At 34.6% G+C, this 15447-nt stretch overlaps 2 protein-coding genes across 2 annotated transcripts in view; one reads left to right on the forward strand and one right to left on the reverse strand.

Moving 5' to 3' along the window:
* On the forward strand, nt 4703-5444 carry LOC109839994 (60S ribosomal protein L27-3). The gene has a single exon (XM_020408475.1). The coding sequence runs from the start codon at nt 4798-4800 to the stop codon at nt 5203-5205; it is 408 nt and encodes a 135-aa protein (XP_020264064.1). The 5' UTR covers nt 4703-4797; the 3' UTR covers nt 5206-5444.
* Nucleotides 13127-15447, reverse strand: part of LOC109842112 (glycosyltransferase-like At2g41451) — a 37454-nt gene continuing 35133 nt past the window's right edge. Inside the window, exons 13-15 of the mRNA XM_020411024.1 lie at nt 14832-14878; nt 13875-13962; nt 13127-13788 (exon numbers count right to left, since the gene is read on the reverse strand). Of these exons, the coding sequence (XP_020266613.1) occupies nt 13540-13788; nt 13875-13962; nt 14832-14878 (384 nt within the window). The 3' untranslated portion in view covers nt 13127-13539. The remainder of the gene's footprint in view (nt 13789-13874; nt 13963-14831; nt 14879-15447) is intronic.

Genomic DNA, 15447 nt, shown 5'->3' on the forward strand with positions numbered 1-15447 from the left:
AAGTTGATCATAGAGTTAATTGTTTCAAATTTTAGATTAATGATTTTTAGACTAATTCTGATGATCAAGAGTTCCAATCCTAGATTTTCAAATATAACAAACATATTACTGAACTCTTCTGTACCATACGAACTGTATTTTGTTGATATTATTTTTATTTTCTCATATTTATTTTGTATCCGCATGTATATTCACATATTCATCTGCATGTGTATTTGCATGCAATTTTAGTGGATATGGATATGAGTTTTCCTTACCAAGGCATATCTATATCCGTATCCGTATTAGTGAATGATGAGCGGATATAACTATAATAAATATCATATACAAGTCGTAGCCGAACCGTTTCCACCCCTACGAGCATGTGGTTGTAGCATTCAATAAAGGGAAAAAAAACTCGAATGCATAAACTGTTTTTTTAAAACAAAGTAGAAATTCACAATGTCATTATAGTTTCAAAGACAAACATGCTACTTTTTTAAAAACTCAACTTAAAACTTATTGTGAATGTGAATAGGATGCTAACTGATTAAATGTGATGCTCTTAGTTTTAATACCATCCGATTTATTCCACTTCGTTCATTGTCGTAGGCAAAACTATACAACACTGAAGGGTAAGTTATCTTATTTTCTTTATGCGATATAAACAAATTATTTGCAGCATAATGTTGTTGTCCGATTGCTTATGGAAAATATAGCTTACGTCGTAAACAAGTAAAATATAGAGCGAAAGTATGTTTGAAAGGATATGATCAATACTTAAAATCAAATCGTTTGAACAAGAGTTATATATTCAATCTCGCTAACATGAGCTGTACTTGAAATGTTTAAAATAAAAGATGCAAATAACTTTTTACACAATTCACATCAAGGAATTCCACGAACAATGAAATCTTCAACATTAAAAAAGGTAACTAATGACATAATATAATATATAATATAAAATCTAAAAATATTAAACAATAATAATTACATACACAAGAGTAAACTGTCAAATAGGGTTAGACATGGGCTGGTTCGAACCACTGGCCTTACAGGCCCTACCCGGTTTGGGTCTAAACCGAATTCGCCCTACACTGGGCCAGACCCACCAACTTAGCACATATTAATGACGGTTCATGGGTCGAGCTAAGTTTTAATCTAAACCGAGGACCAAAGAAGCATGCCCAGCCCACCATAGACCCGAAAGCTCGCCTGCCGGACCGATTTAATTATAAAAATTTTATTTGTTTAGTAAAAAATAAATGGGTCTCAGGCCGTTAGAGGATTTCATTAAGTTCGACATTGCTTATATCTTTGTGGTGTTAGCGATGTCGTGTGTGTGCTGTATATATATATATATATATATTATATATAATATATATTTATATATTATCTATATATATTATATATATATATATTATTGAGTTAATGGCGTATCCTTGTCATATTGGAGGGGATTTGCTCCTTGAGCCTCTAAAATCACATGTAAGCGACATTGTGGGATGTACCTCCCTCTTGACAGTTGATCTACATATTATAAAACCGAACAAACACGGAAGTTTGGGGTGAACCCCCGTCGTCGTTTGTCCTTCACTGCCCATCGTATATTTTAAGGTTTTGAATGAATATAACTGTTTATCATATTACATTGGCTGATGGAGAGTCAAACGTGAGCGGATGTCACCAGACTTGGTGATGCTTTGGGTTTTAAGATATGTAGATCCAAGTCAACGGAGGCGGATGCGCATCATAATGTCGTCCAGTAAGTGAATTTAGAGGGTCAAGGAGAAATCTCCTGCCTATGAGCAGGATATCGATTAAATTATAAATAGTACTAATATAAAGTACTATATATAATATAATAGTATACGGGGTATAGCTTAGTACAGAGGGGACAAATTTTTGTGCTTGGTAGTGAGGTGGCACAATCTCTTCCACTCATTCAAATGGGGGACCACATTCACATGGGTTGAGGAGTGCATTAGGATATGCAACCATTTGAATGAGTGGAAGGGATTATGCCACTTCACTACCAAGCATAATTTTTTATGCTTGGTACCAAGCATACCCATTTTTTTCTCTCTCTATATATATATATAGAAATATGAAGAAACTTGGTACTAAGTTTCTCCATATTTCTCATATATATATATCATACTCCCTTTAAAAGTGGGAGTTCTTGAAAAACTTTTATTGGTCAATTTTACCCCTAATCCTTTTTAATATTGACATTCTTAATCTAATTATAATTGGTTATCAACTAAAGCTAATAAATTAAAATTAAACTCCTAAATTAAAGCTCTCTCCATTCAAAAGTAATCAATAAAAAATTATAACTAGAATTGGTTGACAACTAAAGAGTATAAAGAAGCTTAAACTCCCGAATTAAAGCTCCCTCAATTCAAAACCAATTAATAAAAATTAATCTAATTATAATTAGTAAACAACTAAAGAGCAGAAAGAATCTTAGAGCACATTAGCATTGTAAACATAATATGTATTGCACATGTAAATATTAACCAATTGATTGATGCTAAATTATATATAGAATTAATTAATTATCAACAAAAATTAATTAATTAAAGTATTTTTTGTAGTAGTCCCTTAAACCTTTCATATTTTGAAATTACTTTGTCAAAGCATTGAAATTATTATTAAGTAACTCAATTCTTAAGTTATTTGAAATTAGTCATTCAAATCAACGGTATAATTAGCAATTTGAGGGACTAATTTCCCTCTAATTGCTTTTTTTATTCTTGATTGGAGAAGCTGATATCAAAATAACTTAAGAATTGCGGATGTAGTAACTATTTCAATGATTTGATGAATTAGTTTTAAAATAATAAGAATTGATCGACCTAATAGTTCAATGTGGTTATCTTTGCAAACTTATGGAGAGGTTTTCTTAAATGATGATAGGTTTTCTTATTCTACAGTCATTAGGGATTAAGATAGAATGTTTTTTTTCCTTTTCTTTTTTACTTCATAAGAATTTTATGTCATCTGTTATTATTAGATTTGAGGCATTGAAGAATTTAATTGTTATATGAGCGAATAATCTTTTCGAATAATGTGTAGCTTACATTACTCATGGTTTATAAGCGAATAATCTTTTCCAATAATTTGTAGCTTACATTGCTTATGATCACAAGGACACATAAAATAAAAGTTGAAGGTACATAAATGTAAGTATTAAGAAAGTTCACATATAATATTACATCATCAAGTTGAGATTTAAAAGAAACACTTTTACAACCAAGTTATACTAAAGAAATAAACCGAACAAATAACCACGTGCAATGCACGTGTATCTCTCCTAGTATTTTCATAAAAAGATCAGTTTTACTTATTATATTTTTAAAAAAATAATCTTTTTTTTTGAAATTCTTCGTTAATGTATCGTCTTCTTCCCCTCCGTCTTGATTCTGTTCTTGAAGCCGCTTCATCAAGAACGAACGGCTCGCCCAGATACCTCGAAAAACTCCATTTTTTGCTCCTGTTCCATTTTTAATACAAGGTTATTATTCTAAATCGTTGGGTATTTAACTGTTATTTCGTCAATTGATCCAATTATTAATCCCACATTCCGCTTATTTCTTTCATGATTTACTGTGGGGTTCATGTGTAAAAGGTTGTGGGCCTTGTGGCTGGTATAATCAGAATCCTAATGCTAATGCAAACTTTAGGGATATTTGGTAATTCAATTAAGTATTCTTTATAGCCTTCTCTATCTAGTTCGCGACTCGGTTTCCCTAGACTATCTCCAGCAGGAGTTTTTTTGGGGGGTTTTTGTCTCCAGTAGTTGGTTTTTTCGGTGGTGAAATGTAAAATCGAAGTCGGAGGGGTGAATATTTCACCTCCGGTTTTTCTGACGGCGTGGGTCCCGCGACATGTGATCAGCCCATGCATCAAGCCATGTGTCAATGCTTGATTGGTTGGCGTTTTTTATTTTACTCCTAATTTTTAAATGATATTTTGGGAGATAAATACTAGGAATTAATTTATAATTTTTATAGCAATAATTTTTATTCTCTATAAATAGAGATTAGTCTTGTGTAATTTGGACACCAAAAAAAATCTAAGTTTTCAACACCTTATTCTCCTTCTCTTTGCTTTTGCTTCTATATTCTTCAAACTTTTTCAAATGGATCATTCACAAAATTATCTTAATTTCTCCTACAACTTTACTAACCAGCCTCAAAATACCAACCCTCAAAATCCAAATATGCAAGCCCCGGAAAATATTATCAAAAATTAAATTAATAATATATATTATTTATGTAAATATTAAAAAATTATAATTATAAATAAATGAGTTATATTAGTAATAATAATAGTAGTAGTAATATATATGAAATAAGAAAAAGAAATGAATAAATAAGGTGGGGAATATATGTTGGAGTGATGGGGTTATAGTGGGTCCCAAATAAAGTAAAAATCTTTTGAAAAAACTCCTGCTGTAGAGATGATAGAAAATGAAGATTGTTGAATTATGTGGAGGGGAAATAAAGTAATGTGGCAGGAGAGAAGGTTAAAATTTCGACTCCCGCTGGAGATGGTCTAGGGATTAAATTGCAAACTTCCCCGTTTCGGATATGACCTTATAAGCCCCGTGCCCCATCGAACAACACGTCAGACACCGGAGGACGAAATCGTAATCTCCAACACAAAAACCCTAGCCGCCCCCCGCTATAAAATCCCCTCTCATTCCGCTCGCTAGGGTTTCCTCCCATCGAGTCCCCCGCCCCCCTCTCTCTCTCTCATTGCAGGAGCGCCAGCAGCTGCGCGAGAGACAACCCCCCAAAGCCCTCAGCAATGGTGAAGTTCCTGAAGCCAAACAAGGCGGTGATCCTCCTCCAGGGCCGCTTCGCCGGCCGCAAGGCCGTAATCGTCAAGAACTTCGACGACGGCACCCGCGAGCGCGCCTACGGCCACTGCCTCGTCGCCGGCATCGCCAAGTACCCTAAGAAGGTGATCCGCAAGGACTCGGCCAAGAAAACCGCGAAGAAATCCAGGGTCAAGGCGTTCCTCAAGGTCGTGAACTACTCCCACATCATGCCGACGAGGTACACGCTCGACGTGGATCTCAAGGACGTCGCGACCCTCGATGCGCTGCAGACACGTGACAAGAAGGTGGCGGCGTGCAAGGAGGCGAAGCAGAGGTTTGAGGAGAGGTTCAAGACTGGGAAGAACCGGTGGTTCTTTACCAAGCTCAGGTTTTGAGGAACCAGGTATCTTGATCTCTTGGTTTGGGTCGTTTAGGGTTTTATTTTCTTGAAAAATGCTATTGTCGTTTAAAGAAGAGTGCTGTCTTATTGAGATCTGGATGTTGAGTATTTGTAGTTTTGGGTTTGCATCATTTTAATAGATCGCATGCTTTATTATCTTTTATGTCTGAGGACCTACTTTGATCGAGAACATGCTGTTGATGGTTTTGCAATTAATGGTGATCGATTCAAGAATGTTTGTGTTTTGTGATTGTGGCAAACTTGACCGTTCAATTTGAACGATCTCTGTGATTGAAGATTTTCATAGTTTATAGTCTGCAGATAGAACATGATGGTGGTTATTTGGAATCTTGGTAGATATAGGCTATTTGTAGTTCTTGATGTCGCATCATTTTGCAGCTAGTAGCGATCAATATGACACTATGATTTGTTAATGAGACGATATTGGTGATATAAGCAGGTCAAATTTATAGTTATAATTTGTTTTACGGTTATTGTTTGGTTGTGTTGTTGACATTGTTAGCTAGGTCTATGATATGTAGATGGAACAATGTATTATTTGTTATATCATATTGTCTGGATTGGTAATTGTTTCGTTTAGTAACTATTTATGATTAGGAAGGAGGGTCCAATCTATAAATTTTATCAGGTATAGTATAGTGTTTTGATGGTTGATCAATATCTTTTGATTTAGGTAAGGATTTGAGTAACTTCTAATATTGCATCAAGGCATTGTTTGTGTTATTAAATAGGGGAGATAGCAATAGGTTTATTTCATATTTTTCGGTCTTTGCAGTTTGTTTTAATTGCTTCTAGTTTGAGTGGGTCATTCCATATCTGTTGTTGATTGCACCATTTCTTGAACTTAAGTTCCTGAGGGCATGTGAGGATATGTGATGCATTGTGGCGTATTGGATCACACTTGCACCTTTGAGTAGAAATTTTTAGGATTTACATCTAGAGGACCCCTGTGTGGCTAAAATCTTGATCATAAAATACTATTTATGTTTTCGGTGTCAGTTGTTTATCTCAGTTCTCTAAGTGTCTTAGATGTATTATTGCTCATATTTGGTTAAGGTTCTGAATTTTGAGGTGGGTTTGAAGAAGTCTGATTTTCATAGAAGACCCTATATTTCAATCTGAATAATGTATAATGCCCTCTATAATTGCTCTCTTTTCTAAAGAGAGCTGGATTTTCTAAATCTAGAACTAAGTGACTTTACTAGATTAAATTCCTTGAGATTTTTATCAGGAGCTGTTATTGAAGGAGAACAGTCCTTTGGATTTCATCATCCAAATAAACTAAAAGTAATCATAGCTTAGAGAAATCAAAGGAAGAGGGGTATGCAATTTATGGATTTTCTGAAAGGAGGGGTATACAATTTATGGATTTTCTGACTTTATCTTTTATAAATAAGATAGCAGGACCTTTTTTGATCTAGATGAACCGTATGAATTAGCAATATTAAATATCTTGGGATTGTAATATTTTGTTATCCAAATAGAACAATTTTTTTGGGTTTCATCAATCTAGAGGAACTAAAAGTAACCATTATGTTAGAACCCAAAGGAGGAGGGGTATGCAATTTATGATTTTCTAACGGGTGCCCTAGGGCACCTGTTAATATAGCTTAGGTTCTATATTTTTTTTTCACCCTCTTCCCGAGCAAGTGCCGATGGTAGCTTGTGCTAACTTGCTTGCCCATATGATTTCCACTAATTATCTCTCTTCCTCGCGTTGCCATTGCCAGGCTCTCTTCATCTAATAACTGCTTAGAAAGATTGCTTAAGTGAGAAGAAAATGGGTTTATTCTTTAAGCATTTTTGGAGAGAAAATTCAAAAGTTTATAGTTTATACAGGGAAATGTTAAAGTTACAATTTTTTTTTTTTGCATGAACAACTAGTTGAATATGGTTTTGTAAACGAAATTGACAAGAACAAGAAAGTGAAGGTAGAATTAGTGGGGAATATAGGGGCCCATAATTTGGGAGAGAGAGTAATCTTATTGTGAAGGAGTAAGAAAGGATGGAACCTAAGATATATTAACTGGTTCCCAAGGATGCCCGTTACAAAATCCATACGATTAAGTCAAGTTCTGATTTTTTCGAGACATAGTAGCCTGAAACATTGTCTGAACGCTGTCATTGAGCCCCGTAACACCATTTCTGGTTTGGCATTTTGCATGTATGGTTTAAAAGTCCATGTTTTTGGTTATTTGCTTTAAACTCTAATGTTTTAGTCCAATATGATTACTTTTGTGAAGTATACAAACTTTATTTTGCCTTTCTTTTTGGAATGAATTTTTTATTTTCATTCAAATGTCTATTCATTATAGCTTTCTCATCCATTATTCATAGTGTGCTACTCTGGTTTTTGACTAAGTATTGCTAATCACTGTTAAATAATTGCCTCTATACACTTGCAACCTGCAGAAATTTAAGAACTTATGGCATCACTCCCTGGAATTTTTTTTTCTTTTTGTTTTGGGTAGGTAAAACCCAAATTATCCTCGATGGATTCTTTTCTGTCATTTATCTGAAAACCCTATCTTTTATGTCATTTATTCACTTCAAGTTATCTATTTGTGCTAACTTCAGCATCTTTAATAGTCTGTCATCTTGCTCTCAAGTCTAATTCCCAGATACTATCCAACACTTGAGTCTATCATTATTTGTTTCTCGCGCCATTTATATTTAATTGGGTTTTGACTTGGATTCTCTGTTTATGTTTTTGGGGTTGAGGTGAGTTATCTTTCGATCATATGTTAGATGTGATTTTTCTTTTGATCTCGGGGATTATTACCTTTGTCATATGGTCTTCATTTACCCAAATTTTCTATTTCTATTTGACAGATTTTCCAAATTGTTTTTCAGTGCATTGCAACAATTTATTAATCTGTATTATTTATATAATGTATCTTTTTGTCAAATTTGATTCACCAGAAGCCATTATTCATTTTAGACGAGTAATGTTTGATTTAGAATGCATTTTTTCATTAGATTGATTTTTTTTACTTATTCGAGGAATGACTCAAACATCCTGTGTTCTTGCAGTTTTTTTAATTAGGTTTTGATTTTGATATATGCCTGGTATCTGGAATGTTGGATGTATTCATTGTGTTCTAGTTTTTGGTGCGTTAATGGAATTTAAGTACCACCGGACTTCTTTAGATTGAGTTTTACCCTTAACAGGGTTGGCACTTCTCATATTTGTGGTAAATGTTTTTGAAGATTAGTAAGTTTTTGAGGAGTAATGTGATTTGTCATGTGGCTTAGAACCCGTTTTAAATTATTTAACGTGCACTGAATTTGCTTCTGTAACACAAAGGGTAATGTTACTCTTAAAAATCTCTAATCAAGCAATTACAGCCACACGAACATCAACTATAGAGATGAAAAGGAATCAAACCAAAAGAGATCCAAATAAACAGAAATAGCGCACTTCACGTCTGAAACTAGAGATGTGAGGTAATTTCATGTATTCCAGCGAAAACTCTGCAAACGCCTCAGCTTTGAAACAAACAGCTATGGCAGCAAAAACTCCTGCGATTTGCGGTCTGCGCGATTTTCAACTCCGACGAATAAACTAGCCGCTCAAAATCACACGATCGGCAGTAAATCCGGTAGTAAATACCGAGTACTAGAGAGACTGATAATAAAAGTATTCACTAGCATCACATAATGGGTTGGTTGTAGTAATCATATGCAACTCCTATGAACCTGTGACTTGCTGGCTAAACAAACAAGTGAGTTCTTGGCTAGTTTTAACATGACGAGGGAAATGAGAGCGGCTTGAATCTCGATTTTTTAGTAGAAAAGGCGGCAAATTTCTTTTGCGAGCATATTCTGGCCAAGATTTTCAGCTAAGGAAGGGGTTCAGTGTGATTCTGGGACGAACCTCAAAAAAGCAACAAGCATATACCCGCTAGAAAACTATCATTTTCAAAAGTAATGCTATACTTACTATAAATTGTATACTAATTATATGTACAAAGCAAACGATTTCTGAAGGTAAAGACGTGTAACATGAGTAATACAGAATTCCCGTATGTTTTTTGTATCATAATGGCGAAGTACCGCAGAAATCTCAGAACAATTGAAGGGATAGTTTTATTTCTATTTATTTATGTAAATTGCTACCCTGGTCCTCTTGAAATACGTCTCGAAGGTCAAAATCAGTCCTACAGAATCTCTCCCGACCAAAGGCGTGCCCTTAGAGGCTGTTTGGTTCAATGGAGGGTAGGAATAGGATTAGGAATCCTATTTTTTTTTTTTTTATGGATTTCAACCTAATCCATAAAAAATTTTAAGACAAATGTGTAGTTTTATGGAATCTTTTTTTTTTTTGCATTCTATGTTTGTTTCATTACATGAAAAATAGAATCCAACTTTTATAGAAACCCTCCAATTCCTAATATCTAGTTTGGTTCGGGATGGATTTTTTGTGGATTAACACTGTAGCAACGGCTAGTTTAATATTCAAAACAAAAACATTGTAGCAACGGCTAGTTCCAACAGCTAGCTTAATATTCAAATCTGAAAAACTGTAGCAACGGCTAGTTCCAAGGCCTTGGAGACTATAAATTTAACTTGAGACATCAATTTTTCCAGTGCATTCTTCATTATTACCAATTTATAAATTCTCATTGTTTGCAATTTGCCTCCCCGACATCAATATGATATCAGAAGAATGCTCCCAAAATTATGAAGTTTATTGCGACTACAATCTCCGAACACCGATGAAAGCGTGCAAGAATGGTAAAAATAAGGGAATGTGTTATTGGGGGTGTGCAAAATTCCCAAATAAAAATACAATTTTTTCAAATGGGTTGATGAAAGAGGAGAAATAAGCAACCAAGGAAACCAATATGTCAAAGAAAATAGGTACGGAGATAAATATTTTTGAAATCAAAGAGGATGAAAAAAGAATTGAGACTTGTTGAAAATCAACTATTAGCTTGGAAAATTTCAGCAATTTTATTAGCAATTTTTTGTATTCTTTTAATTATTACAAACCACATGTCATGTACTTGTACTTGCAAAAACTATTGATGTTGTAATGAAAACTATTATTGGAATTGAGTATAAATTCTAGTTGATATTGTATGACTCAGGAATAGATCAACTTATCAAAATTGAATGCCTCACCTATAACTTACAGGTTTATTACAGATTGCATTCTAATGATGGATTGCCTCGCCTAGACATTGTCAATTCATTGTAGGCTGCAATCTCATCACATTTTGCCTCATCTGAATATAATAAACACTGTAAGTTAGATTGCATTCTTAGTAAACGCTAATCATCATCATTGTCAAATATCAACTATAGAGCACATCATGCTCCAGCCACACGTCAACCGATAGCAACATAACCCCAATGTTAGCATCAAAACCAACAGCAGAAAAAACACATAAAAACCCAAAGCCAACGAGCTAAACAAGCTCTACCTGACAGCCAAAACCCCACAGCCAACGAGCTAAACAAGCTCCACAAACATGATGGCAAAAAAACCCAAAGCCAAAGAGCTAAACAAGCTCCACAAACCTAATGGTAAAAAAACCCAAAACCAGAGAGCTAAACAAGCTCCACCTGACAGCCAAAAAACCCAAAGCCAAAGAGCTAAACAAGCTCCTCCTGACAGCCAAAACCCGAAAAAAGCCAAGAACAATCTCAAGCTCAGCAATCGACAACAATAGCAGTCAACCAATTTCACTATCTCATGCACGGGCCTATCCTCTCCTGTACACAATAGCATTTAAAACTTTCAGTTAGGTTTATCAAACTTACAAATTTCATGTATTTGTAACACTAGCTATCACACCTAGTAGCTGCATATAAGTTCAAAGGGCAGACATCAAAAATCAAACAACCTCCTAGCATAAACTTAATGGTAATTTGAAATTAAAAGATGGCAAACATCTAACGGTCAAAGTTATCTAAGTCTTTTCCCCAACCAAGTCAAGTGTAATTATGACATAGATCGAAAAACCTACAAACAATGTAAGAAACACCCTCATATCCAAAATGCTAAAATTCTAAAAGATTCAATCAATAAAAAAGTACCTAAAAACCAAAAAAATTATTCCTTCCTCCCTGCAAAGAACAAAGAATAATTGTCCAGTATCCAAATCTTTTTCCATCCTTTGTTCTCTATCTGACTTAAGATGCAAGCATTATCAGCATCCACGGATTTCGTATAGCACTAACATAACTCAATAATAATATCAAAATTAAAAATTGAAACCTAATTTACAATAATATCAACAACCTAAGGTCAACGTGCACAACCAAATCATCATTATAGTTTCAAAAAATCCTCCATTAACCATCAAAAAGTTTAGTTATGACAATAAAAAGATCTAGCAACCAAGATTAAATGTGTCAATGCCACTACTTAAACAAATCATTTAATAGAATGACGAAACTTAAAAGAAAAAAAACCAGATAAAATTTTATCTCTTTCTCACGATCAAATGAACAAGATCACCTTGAGAAGATTACCTATTAGAGAAAAACCCAATGTGTTGACAAAATCTAATATTGACAGCCAAGTTTATAATGTTCAAGCATTAAAATATCTAAAAATTAAAATTCATAAGATTCCTAATTAATACCAAACTTAATTTGATAATATTATCAATGTTAAAATTCAGAAGCCAAACTGAAGCAATGTCATGAAACCTACAAAAATCAAGACAACCAAAATTAACATCACAATTAATCAACAGAGAATCTTTCCTCCTGTAGTAGAAATCTAGCAAGCAAAAGTAAAGTATTCTAAATATCTAATATTCAGGCATAATAATCCTAAAATTCTTATTAAGACAAAACTTAATTCAATAGCTTATAAAAGTTAAAATCCAAGGAAGACAACTGAAAATAACACTCCATTTTTTTAGAGCGAAAGGAATTTAATTGCATCAATTCCACTTCTTAGACAAATCAACTACAACAATTGTACCAAATTAAACAAAACCAGATCAAAATTTCACTTTTCTTTCTTTCAAGAGTGAAGAACTTGGTCAAGATCAGACTGAAGAAATAACCCATTAGAGAAGCCTATACGTGAACAAACCCTGATACCCACAATGCTAAATTTCTAATATTCAAGCATAAAAAACCTAAAATTAAATTCAGTAAGGTTCCCTATATTAATAACAAACTTGATTGAGCAACACTATCAATGTTAAATGTACCAATTCTACTGCTTAAAGAAATAACCCACAACAATGTACCAAATTAAACAAAACCCAGATCAAAATTTCAGCTGTTTTATCAAAATCCGAGAAGTGGGTGAAGGTCAGATTGATAAAAAAGATTACCCATAAGAGAAGCTTCAAGCATCTGAAGGCTCATGAGGACCTGATCAGTGGGGGTCGCGGGACAAGCCGAAGCCAAAATCTAGGGCGAATCAGTCTTGACAAGAGGTGGCGATGCCAAATCCACCAACCGAACCCAACAACAACATCGAAGAACAGCGGGAGAGGAGGCACGAAGAAGCTTGGAGAGAGGCGGGAGAAGAATTGGGGAGTTGCGATTCCAGATCTAGGGCTCGTGCTTGTGAGGATTAGGAATCCGAAAACGAAGATGAAGACCGCTGTCAGAATTCTCGCCCAATTCCTCTCAAAAACCTCCGATTTGGGTTTCTATAAAAATCCCTTACTGTTGCACCATTATGGATTTTGTAATCCATAAATTTTTTCTGAGCCAAACTCTAGAATAGAATTGATAAAGAATTCAAATATTACACTTTTGCCACTGTCAGATCCAAATACTAATCTTTTTCTATAAATTGGGTGAAAAACCCCTTAGCAACTTGCCTGCCCCTTATGAAGTATTTAAATCAAAAGAGAATCCGAGTACAAAAGAACATAATATCAGGCAAAAAAGTAAAAAAAGAACCACCTCAGACGAAAAATAAAGCCAAAATTATAATCATCAATACGAAAGGCCTGATCAATTACTGTACATCACCCGCATGACGCGTGAATATCAATACAAAAGCCCTGATCAATTACTGTACATATAAATTTGGAACACAATGGTGATTCCATTGGGGACATCGATGCAAACAAATCACACAACCAATCCCCAGGTATAAATATGCTCTAAGCTTCAAAACTAAGTGACTCAAGAAATATGTAAATCAACGCTTGGGTAAAGTGATCGGGAAGAAACTCATCTCAATGGAATATTAGCATCCCATAAATATCTCAAAGAAACTGCCATGTCTTCTTGGTTCTATCAGCTAAATCCGATGTACGGAATTTTCTAAATCTCCAGACTTGTGAAACCAAAGAAGCACACGGAGCAATCATAATTACACTCACAGATGGACACTATCCAGACCAGGGGGAGATATTGGAGGAACTGCTTTCTCAAAAATGTCAGAGAACTCCAAAATCTTTCTATTAATCGCATGAGATACTGTACTGTCTTCCTTAGTATTTGCGGATCCGGCAGTATCTGAGGATTTCTTTTCCTCCATGGATGGCAAGGATTTCTTGGAGTGCAAATGTGCCGATGCAATCGCGGAGCTGAAAGTCCCAGCTTCTCTCAGCCCTTGAATGATAGCCTAGAATGTGGACAATACGCATTAATTTAATTAACAGAGTGACTTATTTTCTATAAATGTGGTTAATGTTTGAGAAAGAAAATTACCATTGGTGCATATATGCGGGTCAAGATACCCTTTCTTAGAAGTTTCAGATTTAACTGTTTATCAGTCCATACAACATGCTCACGAAACCTGAGAAAAGAAAGGAAAGGAAAGCTGACTTAATACAACAGAAGCAACACCGTCATCAACAGGCAAAACCGATAGGTCATCGAGAATGCAAAGAACAATGTCAAACAAACTGCATGTTTGCAAGTAAAAGTGCATTCAACAAGTGGAAATGGATGTTAATTAATGTTTCTTTCTCTCTGCAATAACCAGTATAAGTTCACTCTGAAGGAGAAATTGAAAATGGATATTAATTAATGTCTCTTTCTCTATGCAATAAACAGTAATTCAGTAAATGTCCACTCCGGAGGAGTAATTACCGCTTAATTACTTATACCATACTTTGATCAAAAGAGGTTGAAACTAATGTAATTTACCAGTGAAATGGCAAACTGGAAGAATGCCCAATATATGTCTTATGACTGATGAGCAGGTTAAATTCAGAAGCACTTTTTCACTTCCTCGTGGGATAGATGGTGACAGTGCAAATACATTCCATGTCTAATGGATCTCAGTCATTACCCAGGACACAATTACTCTCTCTACAAACTAATACCTTGGAGTATGTGTATAAAATATGGATAAGAGGTAGGAAAAAAAGTTATTTTCGGATTTTGTTAAATTTTATGGGCTGTTGATTAAATCTGATTACACCTAGAAAACCTTCCAATTAGGAACTGTGAGTATTAAATAAGATTGGCATGCAACATTGTGTAACTGTTAGCCTTATGAGTAGGGACATTCTTAGGCCAATCCTCAAGGCAATAACCCTAGAGATATGTGTTACATCTAGGATGAATATTACTGCAGCCAATAATACTAATACACCATAAATAATAAACCTTTGGTTAACATCACAAAAGTACCATATGTCATGAAGTTGAGGAGATTACCAGCGCAACATTTCCTCTTCAGTGGCAGTGGATGCAATGATAAAAGCCTGTCAAGGAAATTATTGGTTAATAACTAATAATGGGGAAATTTCACAAAAAATCGATAAGAAATTATTATGAAATACAAGAAAAATACTTAAATATTTCCCACATACAAATTTTTATAAACAACATCTCAAACGAACTTCTCCAGAATGATATGATTTTAAATGCAGAAGTATGATCAAAATATGTGCGTGTGATAGATATCCCAAAAAAAAATTCATGAAAACATTAATGCATCTCAAAAGAATATCAAAATCATCTTTCATTGCCCACTAGATTTAACGATGCAAAGCCTCTGTTTAGGAAGGACGGACAGAATGCACATGATCATGCTACTTGCTGGAATCGAGTGTCCATTTAGCTCTCTGTCTAATGCTTAAACAGTATGTGAGTACGGTAAATGAATGTATATTGTTTATTATGCTAAAATATGCTGATAAAATTGCATTAAAATTAGTTATCTAAGATTCAACTTCATTCACAGCATTGCTCATATATGCGCCCGTGCAGATGCATGTACAGTAACATGTGTGCACACATGCATGAAGCCACATGTTGTTTAATCAGAATT

This window comes from Asparagus officinalis, chromosome 5 (genome assembly GCF_001876935.1).
Source record: "Asparagus officinalis chromosome 5, Aspof.V1, whole genome shotgun sequence".
Lineage (NCBI taxonomy): Eukaryota > Viridiplantae > Streptophyta > Magnoliopsida > Asparagales > Asparagaceae > Asparagus > Asparagus officinalis.